The 19,341-nt window shown below is 43.3% G+C and overlaps 1 protein-coding gene across 2 annotated transcripts in view; it reads right to left on the bottom strand.

The window, feature by feature from the left end:
* Positions 1-790: 790 nt before the first annotated feature.
* Positions 791-19,341, bottom strand: part of LOC115099984 (carboxyl-terminal PDZ ligand of neuronal nitric oxide synthase protein-like) — a 560,668-nt gene continuing 542,117 nt past the window's right edge. For both annotated transcript variants that reach the window (XM_029618101.1, XM_029618102.1), the window contains one exon: positions 791-2,172. In XM_029618101.1, coding sequence (XP_029473961.1) covers positions 1,632-2,172 — 541 coding nt within the window. In that variant the 3' untranslated portion in view covers positions 791-1,631. The remainder of the gene's footprint in view (positions 2,173-19,341) is intronic.

Below are 19,341 nucleotides of genomic sequence, written 5' to 3'. Positions count from 1 at the left end.
AAAAAATGTATTACTTTCCTAAACACAGAAGGGTGACCTCTCCTGAAGAGGGGACGATAGACCCACCATGTTTGGAGAGTCCTTCAAAGTCCGATTTCCTAGAATCTTCTTTTGATGATATTCCAGTGAGAGCTACACTCATTTCTTTTTGTTCAGAACAGGACTAAGATATGGTGTTTCAGAAGTTCTGTAAAAATAATTAAATGTTTTGTTTCCAGAAAGTACAAATATTTCTGGATGTATCATGGCCTACACAATGTCACAGGATGCAGTTCTTACAGTTAAAACACAAAGTTTTGGCTTTGGGGGCTTTTTTCTTAAATATCCATGCAGCTTACCAAAAAAATAGATTTGTGTTTACTGATCCTCTCTTCTTAGAGACCTTCATTACTGATAAAGCTGCAGGATAATTTGTTAATATTTTGTTGTTGAGTTCTCTCTCCTATTATTGATATAACTTTTTGATCTTTGTTTTGAATATTTACCCCTTTTTATGAGGACTATGGCTTGGTATGCCATTGTGTATTTTTAGTGTTTATTACTTGTTATATTTTGACTTGCATACCTGTGTTAATGTTTTCTATTTTGATGTAAATGAAAATTTAAGAAAATTTAAATTAGAAAACGAAAAAGAAAAAATAGTGTGCAGATACTTTTCCCTTTGGCAATTTTCAAAGGGAAAGTATGCAATTGCTAAGTTTGTGCAGAAAAGTAGCCATGGTCTTTGAAGCAATCTGCATATTTTGGAAAATATTTTTTTTCTCTTTAGAGAGAGTTGAGTCACATGATAGCCTGCTTTCTCTACAGTTCTTTCTGTGATTGTGCAATGCTTCAGCCTTCAGTAAACACTAACTTTCCCTGAGGTGCTCGTCCTCTCTCTGCAGACTCTGTTTGAGCATCTCTCTCAGGCTAATATGCTCTGACCTACCTGAGATTTCAATTGAGTCGACTCCTTTCGCTAAAATCAAGGAAAATCAAGGCAAAACACAAAACAAAACCCTGCAGGGAATATCAGGAGACCATAAAAAGTGTGAACTGTGCAGTTGGGGGGTGAATGTCACTAGATACTCTACAATCTGCAGAAATCTGTGACTGGCAACTAGGATGTATCCTTAGCATTATGAACAGAATAACTGGGCAGACTGGATGGCCCAGATGGTCTTTTTTGCCATCATTTACTATGTTATTATGTCAATGTTGATGAATGATTTACAAGATATAAGGAGGGGATGACATATAGACACCCATTCATCATGATTATATAAGAGATTATATAAGATCTGTTTTCTTGTAAGAAATGAGGTAAAACATTTAAAATGAAAATCAGTATTTTTTTCACAATTTTGGAAAGGATAAACATTTAACTAATAATGGCTATAGCGACACACTTTTATATTATTTTACTGAAAGTGAACAAGTGCTGGCAGCCTAAACAAGGTACCTCCACAAGTAAATAGCACTGATTGAGCAGGATATCCCCAAGGTTGTGCAGGTCTGATAGAAATAGTCCCCATCGGTCAATGTTGTTTAGCAGATGATATTTTGAGTATTGTCTGTTTAGATTTTGTGGAGAAATCAATTAAAATCTGCTCTGAAGACCCATTTTCTAACTGAAAGTATAGTCCTCCAAGTCAGGAGCTCTTTTCAAAGGACAGGAGATCAGGGTGAGGCCTCTCATTCTCTAAGCTTGAGTTCCTCGGTAGGCCACTATCTGAATCCCGAGCTTCCTCTCCAAGGCTCTCCTCCTCGCTAAGGATGAGATGAAGGCTGGATTTATTAGGGCACTGAGAAGAGGCGGCAATGCTCTTCTCTGCAGGATTGTTCACTTTCGACTCCAGATTGTGCTTGTTGAGCAGGTCAGGTGCATAGAGATCAGCTTGAGAGAGGTCTTTCCTATTCTCCAGCAGCTCAGGACCATTATCACAGGGCTGGGTCTCTGGGTTCTCCTTCAGCAGCTTAAAGTAGGCTCTGGCTGATGGTGGCATTATCTCCTCCATTCCATCCTGAGACTTTTCCACTTTCTCAGATAAAGGTTCTGTATACTCCAAGCTACTCATTACAGGGTTAGAGGAGATCATCATGTCCTGGGTGGTCTTCAAAGCCCGAGGCGTCCGTTTCTTAGCCATAGCTGGAGGTGGATCAAGTCGAGGAAATGGCTCATGGAAATTAGACCTGCAGAATTAATTAATTAATTTATTTTAAATTATGGAATGGAACATTTTTTTCAAAGCTATAATTATGTCAGACAAAGTAATCCTGAAAATACAAAATGGTGATCCATATGGTACAGGTTTTGCTCTGAGTGCTCTTGAGCCTGCAATCATTACTCACAGTACTGACCTGCATCATTGCTACAGGATGCTGCAATGTGACATCAACATCTGTTTATTTATTTATTTATTTATTTATTTATTTAATTTATTAACTTTTATTTACCGACATTCGTGAAACACATCATGCCGGTTTACATAGAACTCAAATGGGAAATACAGTATAACAATATAACAGTATAACATTGAAACAATAGGATGTTACTAAAACGAGAAGCAACAGACAGAAAAACCAAAAGCAAAATACAGCAAAATAAATCATGTTAAAGGAAAACGAGGAGTGTAGGTTTGAAAGGAGGGTAGGCAGGGGGGGTAGGGCGAGGGGGGGGGGGAGGGTAAGGGGTAGACGGTAGGGAGGGTGGGAAAAGGGGGATAAGTAAGGGAAAGAAAGGTATAGATAGAGGAAAAAAGGGTAGAGAAAGTGGGAAAAGGAAAGGGAGGGGGAGAAAGGCTTGTTTGAAGAGATGGGGGGAGAGAAAGGCAGAAAAGAGGGATACCATGTACAGATGGCTAATGTACATGGAATCGCTTAACTAGGTAGGTTAATGGAAGAGTTGAAGTAGGCGGTATTCAATGGGGTAGAAGGTTTTCTTCTGAGGAAGGACCGGGGAAAGGGGGGGAGCAAGGAGTATAAGGTAGAGCAAGGGGGCTAGGGGATATTAAATTTGGTTTGTGTCGGGGTAGGCCTGTCGGAAAAGCCATGTCTTGACTCCTTTCTTAAATTTGTGAAAGGATGTCTCTTGGCGTAGGAGGGTGGGGAGGGAGTTCCAGAGGGTGGGGCCAGCGACGGAGAAGGCTCTCCCTCTGGTATGAGTTGAGTGTGCTGTTTTGAGGGATGGGATGTGGAGAGTGCCTGTATGGGTTGTTCTTGTGGGGCGGTTGGAGGAGCGGTAATGAGGCATTTCATCGAGCCAGGTGTGGTTGTGTTTATGTAGGGTGTTGTGAAGGATGGTGAGGGTTTTGTATTGTGAGCGGAAGGAGATGGGCAACCAATGTAGGTCCTTTAGTATGGGGGTGATGTGGTCTCTTTTGCGCGTACCGGTTATGATTCTGGCCATGGAGTTTTGTAGAATCTGAAGGGGTTTGATGGTGGTGGCGGGGAGTCCTAGTAGCAGGGAGTTGCAATAGTCTAATTTTGTGAGCATGGTGGTCTGTATGACTGTGCGGAAATCATTGGTGTGGAGGAGGGGTTTGAATTTTTTTAGGATGTTAAGTTTATAGAAACCCCCCTTAAGTAGAGTTTTGATGTGGGGTTTAAAACTTAGGTGCTGATCTATGAAGACGCCTAGGTCTCTTACAGACTGGGTCTGAGAGAGGGTTGTGGTAGTATTTTGAGGAGTGTTCTGTCGCATGGGGAGGGTGAAACGTTCAGGTTGGTTGGAGATGATAAGTAATTCTGTTTTAGAAGTGTTTATAGCTAGATGGAGTTCAGATAACAGGGCGCTTATGGTGGTGAGGCAGGATTCCCAGCGTTGCAAGGGTTCGCTTATGGATTCTTGAAACGGTATGAGAATCTGCACATCATCTGCATATAGGAAGAAATTCAGGCCTAGGTTGGAGAGGAGGTGGCATAGGGGTAGGAGGTAAATATTAAAGAGGGTGGAGGATAGGGATGAGCCTTGGGGTACACCTTGCGTGATAGGTATGCGTGAGGATTCGTGCTTGTCGATTTTTACTACGTATTCTCTGTTTGTGAGGTAGGAGGAGAGCCATGATAGAGCTGTACCTGCGATGCCTATTTCTGCTAGGCGGGCCATTAGTATTTGATGGTTGACTGTATCATAGGCAGCTGAGATGTCTAATAGGGCGAGGCGGTACGAGTTTCCGTGATCCATACCTTTGAGTATGGTGTCTGTCATGGCCAGTAATAGGGTTTCGGTACTTCGGGCTTTATGAAAACCGAACTGTTTAGTGTGGAGGACATTGTGGTCTTCTAAATAGTCCGTCAGTTGTTTGTTAATAACCCTCTCTAGGACTTTGGATAAGAAAGGAAGATTGGAGATCGGACGGTAATTGGCCGGGTCTGTGGGGTCAAGGGTGGATTTCTTCAGGAGGGGCTTAACTATGGTCAGTTTGAGTGGGTTTGGGACACTGCCTGCGGTAATGGAGCAGTTGATTAGGTCCTTAATAGGTTTGGTGATGGCGGGGGTAATAGAGAGGAGGGTTTTTGAGGGAATGGTGTCTGAGGGGTGTGTGGCAGGTTTCATCTTTTTTAGGGTAGCTTCTACTTCTATGCTGGTGGTGAGGTCAAATTCTCTAAGGGTGATCTTTTTGTCATTCGGGATGGGGGTGAGGGGGGTGACGTTAGCTGGGAAGCGAAGTAGGATATTGTCGACTTTGTTTTTGAAGTAGAGAGCTAGTTCTTCGCATCTTTTGTTGGAGATGGTTTCATTGAGGGTAGGTGTGTTTTGGTCGGTGAGTTCTGACACGTATGTGAATAAGGCAGTTGCATTAAATTGGTAGTCATGGATCTTAGCTGCGTGGAAATCACGCTTGGCTTGGGTAATTGCATGACGGTATGCGTGCAAGGTGTTGTTGTAAGTAGCTTTAAGCGTAGCGGATGGTTGTTTGCGCCAGGCGCGTTCTTTAGCTCTTAGTTCTTGTTTCATTGTTTTTAAATTGGTGGAGAACCAAGGTTTTCTTTTCTCACATTGTGCAATGGGTATTTCTTTGTGGATGATGGGGCATATCTTGTTGGCTATGGTCGTTGTGAGATTGTTCCAGGAGTGGAGAGCAGTGTCTGGGTTGGTGAGATCGATATTGTTAGATATTTTGTCGAAAGCTAGGTTGAGCTCTTCTGTACTACAGTGTTTACGGAAGGAGATAGTTTTATGGTGTTTTTGTGTGGAAGGTGTGTGGGATTTGGTTTCAAGGGTTGTATTAATGAGGAAATGGTCGGACCAGGGTACTGGGGTGATTACAGGGGGGGTGGCAATGGATATTTTAGAGTTCACGAAGATTAGGTCGAGTGTGTGGCCCGGGTGACGATTTGATTGAAACCCAGGGCTTTGAGGGTGTCCAGTAGGATTTCGCAGGCGGGGGTGGCGGGGTGGGCATCCACATGGAGATTGAAATCCCCTAGGATAATGGTGGGAAGGTCTATTTTGATGTTGACAGTGAGATATTCAGTGATGGGTGAGGGATCTTGTTCAATTAAGCCTGGGGGGGCGTAGACTAGGCAGATCTGCAGGGATTTGGATGTAAAAAGCGCAATTTCTAGTTTGGGCGGGGGTTGAGTGGATTGGAGCTTGAGGCTGAGTTTTTTTTTGGCTGCTAAGAGTAGACCTCCACCTCTCTTTTTAGGTCTTGGGATGGAGAGGAGGTCGTATGTCTTTGTTGGGAGCTGGTTAAGGAAAACCTGGTCAGTGTTTTTTAACCAGGATTCGGTGATGGCACATAGGTCGAGATTGTCGTCTGTAAGCAGATCATTTAGTATAGGTCCTTTTTTTTGAATGGATTGGGCATTGAAGAGGGTAATGGCTAAGGTTGTTAAACCTAGGAGTTGTGAGAAAGGTGGGGTCATAATAGGTATGAGGGATTTGCGAGGGTTGGGTGGGTGGGGGGGTGTTGTAGGGGGCTTACGTAGTAGTGGGCGGTGCCGTCTTGGGATGGGGAGTAGGCACATGGTTCCAGTAGCAGGGGTGGACTAGGGTGAGGGCTATAAAACTAGATGCGGGGGGGGGGGGGGGGGGGGGCTGTAGCGATAGCTGGAGTGGTAGGGTGTAAGAAGCAATGGTAAATAGTAGAGGTAACTTATAAATATGAACGGTATGTTACAATGACGTATTGGGTACATTCAGCAACATGGTACATTCAGCAACATGGTACATTCAGCAACATGGTACACTCGAAGGCAGTGTTGGATGAGTCACTAGCAGGGCTGACGATAGTCGCATAAGGGCGAGCAGAGCTACAGAGAAATACAAGGTGATCACCAGTAAAGGACATTCAGAGGCAGTGTACTGTCCTGAGTGTTTGTTTTTAGGCTGTTGTTTAAGGCAGCTTCGGATATCGCCAAGACAGGTAGCAGGGAGGTCGGGTATAGGTCTGGCGCTGATGTGCTGGTAGGCGGGTTAGGTGAAAGGCTCTTACCCCGCTTGGGCGGCGCCGACCGCGCGAACCTCTGTAGAGGAGGGTTGGGATGCAGTTGAGGCTTGGAAGGCAGAGCGTTGCGGTATCCGTTGCGAAATCCGTCTGGTTTCGGATGCTTTGTTGCCGGTCACGGTATATATGTGATAGATCTGCAGTCACTCCTTGGTACTGGGTTGGTGCTCCTTTGTGGCTGCGACGAAGGGGCGAGACAAAGGGGCTGGCCCCTTTGTCGCGCTCCTTCGTGCGCGCGACGCCCGGCGCGCGGTGCCGCACAGAGCGCTGAGTTTTAAAACCCGGCAGGCCGAGCTCCGATTGGAGGCCCTGGCTGGTAGGCGGGGTTTAGTGGGTCTCGTCGCGGTTTCTAGGCTGCGCTGTCGGCGCTGAGGTCGACCGGGCGGGGAGCGTGGTTACCTGGCCTTCCCCCGGTGGGGCTCGGCGCCGATCGCGCAGGCCCTCCCCGGCGATTGCAGCAGGACAAAGAGGAAGCAGGTAAGCCGCGCTGAGCTTTAAAACCCGGCAGGCCGAGCTCCGATTGGAGGCCCTGGCTGGTAGGCGGGGTTTAGTGGGTCTCGTCGCGGTTTCTAGGCTGCGCTGTCGGCGCTGAGGTCGACCGGGCGGGGAGCGTGGTTACCTGGCCTTCCCCCGGTGGGGCTCGGCGCCGATCGCGCAGGCCCTCCCCGGCGATTGCAGCAGGACAAAGAGGAAGCAGGTAAGCCGCGCTGAGCTTTAAAACCCGGCAGGCCGAGCTCCGATTGGAGGCCCTGGCTGGTAGGCGGGGTTTAGTGGGTCTCGTCGCGGTTTCTAGGCTGCGCTGTCGGCGCTGAGGTCGACCGGGCGGGGAGCGTGGTTACCTGGCCTTCCCCCGGTGGGGCTCGGCGCCGATCGCTCAGGCCCTCCCCGGCGATTGCAGCAGGACAATCTTTTGCTTTTGCTTTTGAACCTTTTGCTTTTGCTTTTGAACCTTTTCAGATGTATAAACCAAGTAATGCAATGCAACTAATGATGTAAGCCACTACTGTCTTCTGTTCATAGCATACAAAAAATGCAGAATGAAATTTTAATGTTTTGGTTCAGCTGTATCTGTCACAGTGCCTTTATGTCAATAGCCACAAAAGACGTATCCTATCAGAACGCTTCATGCCCACCAATTATTCTCAACTTAATTCTTCCTGAAAGTTTATTTAATGATTATCTGATCCCAAGTGAACACAGAAAGTATCCCAAACATAGTAGTATAATTTGTACCATAACAGATAAATGGTCTTAACATCCAAAAAAAAAATAAATCCTAAGAAAGTTCAAGTGAAATATTCAGGGTTTTTATTTACTGGAGTCTAGGGTGGGTTCTTCAGTTAGCCATTATTCTCTCAACCCCTCCTTTCTCCCTTTGCTTATCTTCCTTTTTAAGGCCTCTCTCCCTTCCATATGTCTATGATCAACCATCATGTGAAGCCCCTTCCTATGTCTTCAGAGCTTATTTCACTGCCGTGATTGTTATCATAAGAGCAGTATCCAGCTCTCGCTTCACTCAGCAATGTGAGTGCTGCTTCAGCATTCAAAGCCTGAAAAGGGAATTAAACCCAGAGCTGCTTTTTAACCTCTGGGCTTTCTTCTGGTATTACTGATCCTATTTATACAGTTCAAATAAAGTTTTGATATTATGCAGACTGTTCATATATGTGAATACATCCTGATGTTGGCAAGCAGTGCTCTGGGTGTCCAAGTGTTTGTTTCACCTGCTTGAGACACGTAAAGCATGCCTTTGTTGTACATACATAACTTGCTTTTTCCTTCTACATCTTTTGAAATTTTCTTGTGTTGCTTTGTCTTGGTTTAGCCTATTGATTTTATTGAAACCAGTCAATGAAATGACCAACCAAAGATGCACAAAAGTTCTGCTCATTTCCAGAGAAGACAACAAACAAGATAGATGCCAGATGTCTTTTATACACATTTATTGATGTGGAGACACAAAAATACCCGACTCAGGCCGAGTTTCGACACTACTCAAGTGGCTGCCTCAGGGGCTAAGATAAAATACATAAATATTAGTACACATATATTTATGCACAAACTCACAAAAATTAAAATATAAATAAGATACAGATCTTTGTATAATTAAAACCTTAAATAAAAAAACAAAATAATTACATGTAAATGGTGACATAACATTTAGCAAATAAAATCATAAATACAAAAAAAGCATATAAATAAAAATTATTGTAAATACACCAAAACATATCAGTGAGCAAGATAGACAACTAAAAAACTGAGTGACATGGACATAACTAAAAATTGCTGATATTGAGCACAACATTTAAAATGGCTATATTTGTGATATTGTGAACTGTATTATAAAATTGCACATGTGAAGATGAATGAAAACCAAAAAAAACATGTTTTTAGAAGTGATACCGATAACATTTTTTTTTTTATATATAGAAAAACTGATGAAATTGCCTGACTAGTTCAAGGGTTTGAACATGCATATATCATTTATTTGTACAGGTATGAAACACCAGTCACTATCTGTAATAATTAAGAGTATGACCAATGAATATTACATTTTTCTATTCTCTCTATATGTCTTTGTCAACCCTGAATAATGTAACAGGTTTTTTTTCAGTTTTAAATGTTTTATTGCTCAATTTTGCAACAATACAAAATGCATAACAACTCTACATAATGATTTGTACGTGGCTTACATCAGATAACACCTTGTTAAATAAAGCAATAAAAAGCAATATAAAGCTTCTATAATCTGGAAGTAGTACTGTGTCTTTGTTATATACAATTACGAAACATCCATAAAACCTCAGTACAGAGCTAGAAAAACGCTGTCCCCCCCCCCCCCCCCTAACTGCTAGATTATAGGTGATATTTGACCGCCTTCGTTTTAATCATAAAGTACACAAAAACAGGTATTAGTGTATATTAGTCGGGGACTCCTGGGTAGGTTGGCTATAAAAGATTTAAGGAAAGCATCTCACATCTCCTAGCCTACCACACAACCAGCACTTAAGCATTGACAGAACTGCCCAGACCCTTCCGCCATTCATAATATTTATGCCAGGTGCTCTTAAAACCTCCCACTGTGTGCCAGAGGTGGGCCGTAATTTCTGCGAGCCTGTAAATTAGCTCCACTTTGCTCTGAACTTCCACTAAAGTGGGAATCTGAGGGGATTTCCATCGTCTGGCTATTTCGATTCTGGTAGCTGAGAAAATATAAGTAGCCATAGTATTAGACTGTTCCTTCCCCTGAGACAAGGGAAAGCCCAACAAAGCTTGTTGAGGGAGAATACAAATAGGGATCTGGTATAGCTTGGTCAGCCAGGCTTCCAGCTGAGACCATAATGGATGCAGCACTGTACATTCCCACCACATATGAAAGAAACTGCCAGTGGCAAAGCACCCCCTCCGGCACTGTTTAGAAATTGAAGGGGACATACGATGTAATCTCTCTGGAGAGTAATACCACTGCAGCACCATTTTCCAACAATTTTCAACTATATGTGAGGCTATGGGACCCTTACCCGTGTTAGAGAATAGCTCTTCCCAAGTACCCTGCTCAAAGGTTCTGTGTAAATCTACTTCCCATGCTTTTACATAGGTGGGTTTCTGATAGTTCTCTTTACCCAGAAAAGCGTAAACATTCGAGAGTAATTTAGACGTTTGATGTGTATTCAAACATAATAGCTCAAAATCTAATTTCCCTTGTGCAAAATGCCTCTGAAGATAATGAGATTGTACAAAATGATGGAGCTGTAAATACAAGTACAGATCAGAGTGCGCTAGATCATATTTCTGTGTAACTCCGAGAAGCTTAATAAATTCTGTGCTCCCCAGAGCTGTCCCCAATAAAGAATTCCCTTCCTTGCCCAGCCCAGGAAAGCATGACTTGAGAGTGAATAAGTAATTAGCATACAAATATGTGCTGTGATGAAATTCTTGATCTCCTACCAACCCTGATTTCTTGGATTCCCACAGCTGCAGAGGCAATAACATAGAAGGCGGTAGGATATCTCGAGGCTGGAGAACCCAAGTCCTTTTGGGCTGCCAAAGAAGGCTAGATAATGGGACAGATGCCAATAATTGTTGACTAAACAGTACCCATGGCTTCTGTAATGAACTCCTATGCCATTCCACCAACGTCTTAAATCTGGCTGCCATATAATATCGCTCTAAATTAGGTATATCCAATCCTCCCTGCATTTTAGATCTGTAAAGAACCTTGCGGGCAATTCTAGGTCTGCGACCCCCCCCCCCCCCCCCCCAAATATAGGATAACAGGCGTTTCTGCCAAGTAATAAGATTTGCTTAGGAATGGCTAAGGGAAGCGTTTGAAATAAGTATAAAAATTTGGGCAAGATCATCATTTTCACTGCTGCTATATGCCCAAACCAGGAAATCCTGTAACGATTCCACGCTTCTAAATCTCTAGTAATCTGAGCCCGTAGTTTATCATAATTGAGTTGGGTCATATCTTGAGTGGCACTAATATAAAGTCCTAAATATTTAAGATGAGTTGGTGCCCATTGAAATTTTAATTTTTCCCTCATAGACTTTTCCATATCAGCAAAGACATTCACATTAAGGATCTCCGATTTCTCCCAATTGATTCGAAATCCTGAGACCTTACCAAATTCCTCAAGAGTATGGGATACTAGCGAAAGGGACTGCTCTGGCTCAGTAACCAAAAGCAAAATATCATCCGCAAAGAGTGATATTTTTGTTGAAAAAGCGCCCACCTGAACCCCATGTATCTCTGGATTACTCCGAATTTTGTTTGCTAATGGTTCAAGAAAAATAGCAAATAACAGCGGTGACAGAGGACAACCCTGTCTAGTGCCCCTCTGAACCCTAAAAGTGGGCAAGTATCCCCCATTAATCTTTATGTACACTAGAGGGTTCTGATAGAGCTGATGGAGCCACTGTAGGAAATCTGGCCCAAAATTTAAGCGTTGTAATAAAGCAAATAAATAAGGCCAATGAACCATGTCAAAGGCTTTCTCGGCATCAACCGAGAGAGCCACCGCTGGTATCCCAGTGGCGTAGCTAGGGGTGGGCCTGGGTGGGCAGTGGCCCACCCACTTTCCATTCAGGCCCACCCAAATTTCTTTGCAAGACACTGCAGCCAATAAAAGCAGGCAGCATCAGCAGGCACCCAAGGGAGAAAAAAAAAAAAAAATCAGCTGGTGTGTTGCGGCTCCTGGTGTCCCACAGCCCCAGTAATACTTCCCTTTACATTCTTCCTGCCCCCGCGGGCCAATGGGAAACCTATCTTCTTCCTGCCCCCGTGGGCCAATGGGAAACCTCCTATCTTCTTCCTGCCCCCGTGGGCCAATGGGAAACCTCCTCCCTTCTTCCTGCCCCCGTGGGCCAATAGAAAACCTCCTCCCTTCTACCTGCCCCCGCGGCCAATCGGAAGCCTTCTTCCTGCCAGTGGAAGGAGGAAGCCTCTGATTGGCTGGTAGGGCAGGAAGAAGGGGGTCATCAGGGTGGGAGGAGTGGCAGTGTTCAAGCCACGGGCTGGAAATGCAGGGCAGGGAGGTGAGTGGGGTGTGTGTGAGACAGAGACTGGGCAGGGAGGTGACTGGGGTGTGTGTGAGACAGAGACTGGGCAGGGAGGGTGACTGGGGTGTGTGTGAGACAGAGACTGGGCAGGGAGGGTGACTGGGGTGTGTGTGTGAGACAGAGACTGGGCAGGGAGGGTGACTGGGGTGTGTGTGTGAGACAGAGACTGGGCAGGGAGGGTGACTGGGGTGTGTGTGTGAGACAGAGACTGGGCAGGGAGGGTGACTGGGGTGTGTGTGTGAGACAGAGACTGGGCAGGGAGGTGACTGGGGTGTGTGTGAGACAGAGACTGGGCAGGGAGGGTGACTGGGGTGTGTGTGAGACAGAGACTGGGCAGGGAGGGTGACTGGGGTGTGTGTGTGAGACAGAGACTGGGCAGGGAGGGTGACTGGGGTGTGTGTGTGTGAGACAGAGACTGGGCAGGGAGGTGACTGGGGTGTGTGTGAGACAGAGACTGGGCAGGGAGGGTGACTGGGGTGTGTGTGGGGTGTGACTGGGGTGTGTGTGAGACAGAGACTGGGCAGGGAGGTGACTGGGGTGTGTGTGTGAGAGACAGAGCTGCTGCTCCTGGTATGTGCTTTCAAGGGAAAGGAGTAGGAGAGTTGCTGGAGATGGTAAGTAAAAGTGGCATTTTAAGTTTATTTTTCTTGATTGACTGCCATTTTAATTATTGAGTATTATGTGATGTGTTTGCTGTTTTGAAATATTTTATTGATATTTGGACAATGTTTAATAATTTTTATGAGTTTTGTTGGATGTTATTCTGTTCATCAGCTGTTTTGAAACATTTATTAATATAGTTTTACAGTTATTTCTGTGTGGGGCTCTATAGCAGCTTGGCTTGTTCTGTTTTCCTAATAGGAGGTGTATTAAGTGTTTAGGACCTGATTTAATATTTGTAGTGTTGCCTTTTCATAGATAGGGTTGTTATATGTTCCATAATGCAGGTGTAACTTTGTGCGGCTTAGTTTGTGTGCATTATTGCAGATTCTGGGACTGTTAGGTGCTGTATTTCTCTTTCCATTTCTCCAGGTTTGCACTGCATGCAGAGTGGCTTTTTTTGGTTTTCCATTCCAGTTTCTATCTCCATATTTATAATGTGTGGTCTTTCTGTACTTTGGTGAAGGTCGGTTCTGTGTGTGTGCCTGAGGTGAGGTATTTTACTAGCATGTAGGCAATTGTATCAATCTTATTTGTGGATGCAGAGTGTATGTTTACATGATGATAGCTTAGTAAATGACAGGGCTGGATAGCCTTTTTCTCCTGTCTACCCAGTTATCCTCTCCACACTGCTAAGGATACATCCCAGCTGTCAGCCAAAGGGTGTGACCACCTTCAAGACATCTCTTTATCCAGAACAGTCTTTTTTTCTGTTCTTCCTTTGTAAAGAAATGGGGATGAATGTCAGGAGCCCCTGGACTCGATTCAGCAAATGTCAGCATCAGAGGAAGACTAAAACTAAATAGTTGAGCCATAGGAAAGGAAAATAAATCTTCAAAGATATTTATCTGTTTTATTGATACAGATTAATAAGGCATTTGCTCAATTATGGTAAATATTTTGGTACAAATTCAATGATGAAGGAACCCTCTTTCCTATTTTCTTAAACTTATCAAACGCAGTAATTCATGACCATCATAATAGGCATCATTGTGTGGTAAAGTTTACCTTTGTCACTCTGCCTTATGCTTAATCATAGGTCAGTCCATATTTTTAAGTGTTTTTGTTGCTTAATTCACCCCAGTGATATACTCCAAATTTCTAGCAATAATCTTGTGTTACATCAATTCAAGGTTACTTTTGTTGAAAATTATGAACCAAATTTATCTGGATAATACAATGTTATTACTTCTTCTTAACCACCATCGACTTTGAGCTTGATGCCCTCAAATTGTCAGCAATATGAGAATTCACTATATTGCTGTTCTATGCCCGACATTGCACAATGTTTCGGACTAGCATCGAGTCCTTCTTCAAGGGCGTAATATATTCCACAGCATGGCGTATCTTGGCGTGGCATCAACTCAAAGTCGATGGTGGTTAAGAAGAAGTAATAACATCGTATTATCCAGATAAGTTTGGTTCATAATTTTCAACATAAGTAACCTCGAATTGATGTAACAAGATTATTGCTAGAAATTTGGAGTATATCACTGGGGTGAATTAAGCAACAAAAACACTTAAAAATATGGACTGACCTATGATTAAGCATAAGGCAGAGTGACAAAGGTATACTTTACCACACAATGATGCCTATTATGATGGTCATGAATTACTGCGTTTGATAAGTTTAAGGAAAGAGGGTTCCTTCATCATTGAATTTGTAATTAGTTTGAACCTAGTTCCATCTTAAAAGTACATTGCCTTTCTGAGCTTTTTTCAAGTAGAAATATTTTGGTACAACATTCCCAGAGGGTTTTAAAACATCTCACAGAATACTGTGATGTATGATGAGATATCTGTCTTTATAGTAGACTAGTATATGGTTCTTTGTAAGTTATGAGATACTGCCACTTGAGATCTCTTTAAGTATAATTGAAATGCTTTCATAACTATATATTAGGTTTAGCATTGGTAGTTGCTTGTAGTAATTGAGTTTAAATATTAAAAGTATAACAGCTGTAGCAGATTATTTAGAAATCTATTGTCAGGTGTGTGTGTGTGAAAGTATTTATCAATAAGAATATGAATTCCATGGCTCAGACTTTTAGTGCCCACCCATGTTAACCTTGGGCCCAGCCAAAAATTCATTTCTGGCTACGCCACTGTGGTATCCTATGTTGTTTTACCCACCAAATCATATCCAGTATTTTATGCATATTCTCACTGGCCTGCCGACCCGGAATAGAGCCTGCCTGATCTGGGTGGATAATTTGGGTCAAAAACCCAAATTTAACCGATTCGCTAGTATCTTGGCAAGAATCTTCAAATCAATATTAATAAGGGATATCGGTCTATAGGACCTGCACACTGAGGGGTCCCTGCCCGGCTTAACCAAGATCGTTATGCCTGCTGTATTGGCTGATGGGGAAAGCGACTGTCCTTCCTTCAGCGACTTAAAAATTTTTGCTAAAATAGGGGTAATCAATGGAGCAAACTGTTTATAAAATCTCCCCATATATCCATCTAAACCTGGCGATTTTCCGGGTTTTAGATTTTGAATGGCCTTTTGTATTTCAAGTTCCGAAATATCCCTTATCCAGGATAGACTGCTGTGAGGGCTCTAAGGCGATCAGGTCTGAGTTCTCCAAATATTCCTCTATAGCACTCTGAGGTATCTGACCATTAGCGGAATACAACTCAGAGAAAATTGCTGAAAATGCTGTCTGATCTCTCTACCATCAGATAACAATTCCCTCTTGACTTTTGATTTTAACAATAGTGGCCTGATCCTGTCTGCGTTTCAATTTATGAGCCAGTAGTTTCCCAGCTTTATTGCCGCCTTCGAAATATTTTTGTTGTGTCCGTTCAAGCTGATACGCAATAGCAGCAGCATCAAGAGAAGCTATCTGTGTGCGTACAGCCTCAAGGGACGCGAGAGAGCCCCTTCGTGTCTGATCCATTTTATGGATTTTCTCTAATACCTTCAACTGGCGCATCAATCGCTCCCGTTCTGCTTCCCTTTGGCATTTAACATAGGAGGCTCTTGCTATGAATTTTCCCCTTAGAACCGCTTTTAAACATTCCCAAACCATCTCGGCTGTCACCTCTCCAGTATCATTGAGCAATAGATAGTCCTGTATATCTTGTTCTATTTGAGAGATAAAACCCTGATCATTGAGAAGTGAATCATTCAGTTTCCAATAGCGCACACCCCTCTATCATAATCCTGAAGCTGTAGAGTAAACCATATGGGGGCGTGGTAGGAGCATACAATGGCCTCTATTATCCACTTTAGTCACCCAGGGTAACAAGCTTCTACTGCCCATGAACATATCAATCCTCAAATAGCTGCCATGTGGGGTAGAGTAGAATGCATAGGTTCCTGGATTTTGGGAATAGTGTGCGCCAAATATCCAAGATCCCCATGTCGGCCATTAGGCGTTTAAGTGCCTGTCTAGCCACCTTAGGGTCCGAACTATTCCCTGTGGAGGAGTCCTTGCCAGGATCTAGAGTCAGATTAAAATCCCCGCCTATTATATGAGATCCTTCTATTTTAGATGCCAATGTCTGATTCAGTGACCTAAAAAAATCAGCTTTTTGAGCAGTAGGCCCATAAACAGAGATCACAGAAAAGATTTCCCCACCCAATGAGAATTTCAACATAACCATTCTTCCCGATGGATCCATTATAAGATCCTTAAATTCAAAGTGGGTATCTTTATGCAATAAAATTCCTACCCCCGAATACTTCTAGGAGTGAGTAGCGGCCGCCCAATATTGATAGGGATATTTAGGATTTTTCATTAGGCCCACGTAATGTTTCCGTAAATGGGTTTCTTGGAGAAAGACCACATCTGCCTGCATGCGGTCTAGTTCCTTAAACAGTAAACGACGCTTACCCGGGCTATTAAGCCCTTTGGTATTAAGGGAAAAAAAATGTAAGGGTAACCATTTAAATAAGAACCCCCTCCTTCCTGCCTCCACTATCTACTAGGCCACCACCCAGGATCCATCCTCTTTGGAAAGCTAACAATATCACCTTCATTTTAGTATACCAAAACCCCAGTCCCATCCCCCCTCCCCCTTCAGACCCAGAAGCACAAACCCTGTGCTCCAAATAAGCATGGAGGAAGTCTTTGTCGCTCCTCATGGCACCTAAAATGGGTGATAATTGAAACTTTAGGTAACCACCATTTTTCTATTGCAAAGTAGAAAGAAGTCTCAGTACTTGTATAAGCTAAAGACTCAGTCATTCCGTGGTTCCAGTCGAGTTATCAGTCTCTGGGTTCCTCTGAAGCCTTCTTCATCCCTTAGGGACTCGCTGCCAGCGAGGCTGAGAGTTGAATGTAGTTGCGATATTGGCCAGAGAAGAGCCAGCTCCCTTCGTAGCAGGGGGAACTTCAATGATAATGCCTGCCTCCTTCAAGATCGCGCTGGCTTCCAGTACTGTCTTGGCTCTGTGAGTAGCTCTCTGAATCATGAAAGACAGACCTCCTGGAAAAAGCCACCTATATCTGATGTTAGCCTCAATAAGCTTAGTGGTGACACAGCGAAATTCCTGGCGCTTTTTTAAAGTGGCTGAAGAAAAATCAGCAAAGATGGCGATATCATGGTCCTCCCAAAGCCACGTGCGCTTGCTCCTGGAAATATTAGAGGTTTTCTTTAAGAGTAAAAGAGTGGAAACATACCACTATGTCTCTGGGTCTGTTTGCAATTCTGGGACCCAGAGTTCTATGCGCCCTGTCAATGATAATATTAGGCATGGCTGCATCTGACAGGTTTTCTTCTTTTTCCCAGAGAAAGATAGCAATCTTTTCCACCACAGCAAAACAGTCCCCATATTCCTCCGTTTCTGGGACCCCTCTTATCCGGAGATTGCTTCTCCGGCTACGTTTTCCATATCTTCTTCTTTGTCAGCTAAGGCTTGGCAGGTAACCTGCAAATCCTGATGGCATATTTGCATCTGAGCCCAGCCTTCCCCCTGAGTGTCTAGCCGGATCTCAGCTTCATCCACCCTTCTGCCCAGCTCAGCAGTCTCCTCTCTCATTTCAGCAATCGAATTAGTGATTTCTGCCTTGTAATTTTTAATGTCCTGCCTCAGCTCCATGAACCAACCTCTTAATTCGTCCCATATTGGAAATTCACTTGTGGTGGCCAGCAAGTCGGGCACTCCCTCCTCGCTCTCTGATAGTGGGTTCTCTGGCACCATTTTGGATTTTGCGCCGCCAACATCGCCGTTTTCCCCGAGAGTAAGAAAACTTCCGTAAATTGCTGACTTTGCGTTTGGCCGCCATGCCCCGAGCTTTGGGACCCCTTTTAAACGTAAGTGCTCAAATTTAGGCGAAAAACAGCGTGGTTCTAGCCTCTGAATCCCGCGGTGCACACGGAGCAGCCGATTCAAGCTGCTCGCATGAGGGGTGACGTCACTTCCTCCCCAATGTAACAGTTGTTTAATGATCAATTTAGTCTAGTCATGTTATACTATTTGAAGGATATTCACACCACTAGTGGATCTCTAGCCTGCTTTGCTATTGTCAGTCGAGCTACACATGTAAATAGAAACCTTAAGCCAATAAATGTGCTATATTTTCAAACACACCTTAACTCCTGTTCAAAAACATATTCTCAAACTTTTTCTCTATAGTAATGATGGAGATAGCACCAGATAATTACTCCTATATTTAAACAGATCAAAACGCGATCGCTGCGTTGATGCAAGTTTCAACTTATAATGGGAATTTTAAACATCTAGTGAGAGTGGAAAAATCACCAAAAATAAAACCAAACAATTACATCAATCTTTACTAGTGTGCTGAAATTTAAAGACATACATTCTACTCTTATCTTTTAATTAGTGCTCGCTTTTTTGCTATACTTTTATCAGGGCAAAAAAGCCAAGATTTCTCCTACTATTCAAAACCGCGATCGCTGCAGTAATACAAGTATCAACCTACAACAGGGCATTTAAACATCTAAACAGAGGGAAGAGCGCCAGAAGATTATATTAATTCTTACCGGTATACTGAATTTTCAAAATCTAATCACAACTCTTATCTTATATCAATGCTTGCTTTTTATTATGCTTTAGTAATGGCAAAGGACTCCAAAATATCTCTTTTAACAACGATCGCTGCAGTGCTGCAAATTTTAACTTACAACGGGACCTATAAACATATATTCAGAGGGGAAAAAGGACACCAGAAAATAAATCCAAGAAATAAAACTGATTCTTACCGACGTGCTGAAATTCAGAAATGTAGTCTTCACTCTCATCTATATGTACTGCTCGCTTTTTTGTTACAATTTTATGTGAAAAAGGCACCAAAATCAGGGGGGGGGGGGGGGTGTGTCTCAAAAAGTGTGAGTATCATGAAAATCCAATATTAATATATGTCTGTTATTAACTGTGTGAAAAAGGTGTCATATATGATCTTTTAAAGAAAAAAAGAGAAGAGACCCATGGATTGGATTGCTTGTCCCCTCACATACACTCCCATGTCACACAACATTGTTTCCATTATGAGAAAACTTTGGCCAATTTTACAAGGTTTAGCCATGTTTAAAGATAAAGAATTACTGGTAGCAAATAAACGGGAAAAGAATCTAAAAGATCTGATTTCTTCTTCAACATTGCCACAACGACAGATTCGAGATATAAGACCTCCGGGTCACTACCCGTGTGGCAGATGTTCAGTGTGTAATGTTAACATTAAAACAGATCATTTAGTGATGTCTGGACAGA

Source organism: Rhinatrema bivittatum, chromosome 10 (genome assembly GCF_901001135.1).
Source record: "Rhinatrema bivittatum chromosome 10, aRhiBiv1.1, whole genome shotgun sequence".
Lineage (NCBI taxonomy): Eukaryota > Metazoa > Chordata > Amphibia > Gymnophiona > Rhinatrematidae > Rhinatrema > Rhinatrema bivittatum.
Note: the sequence above shows the minus strand (reverse complement) of the source record. Positions and strands in the feature narration are given on the sequence as shown.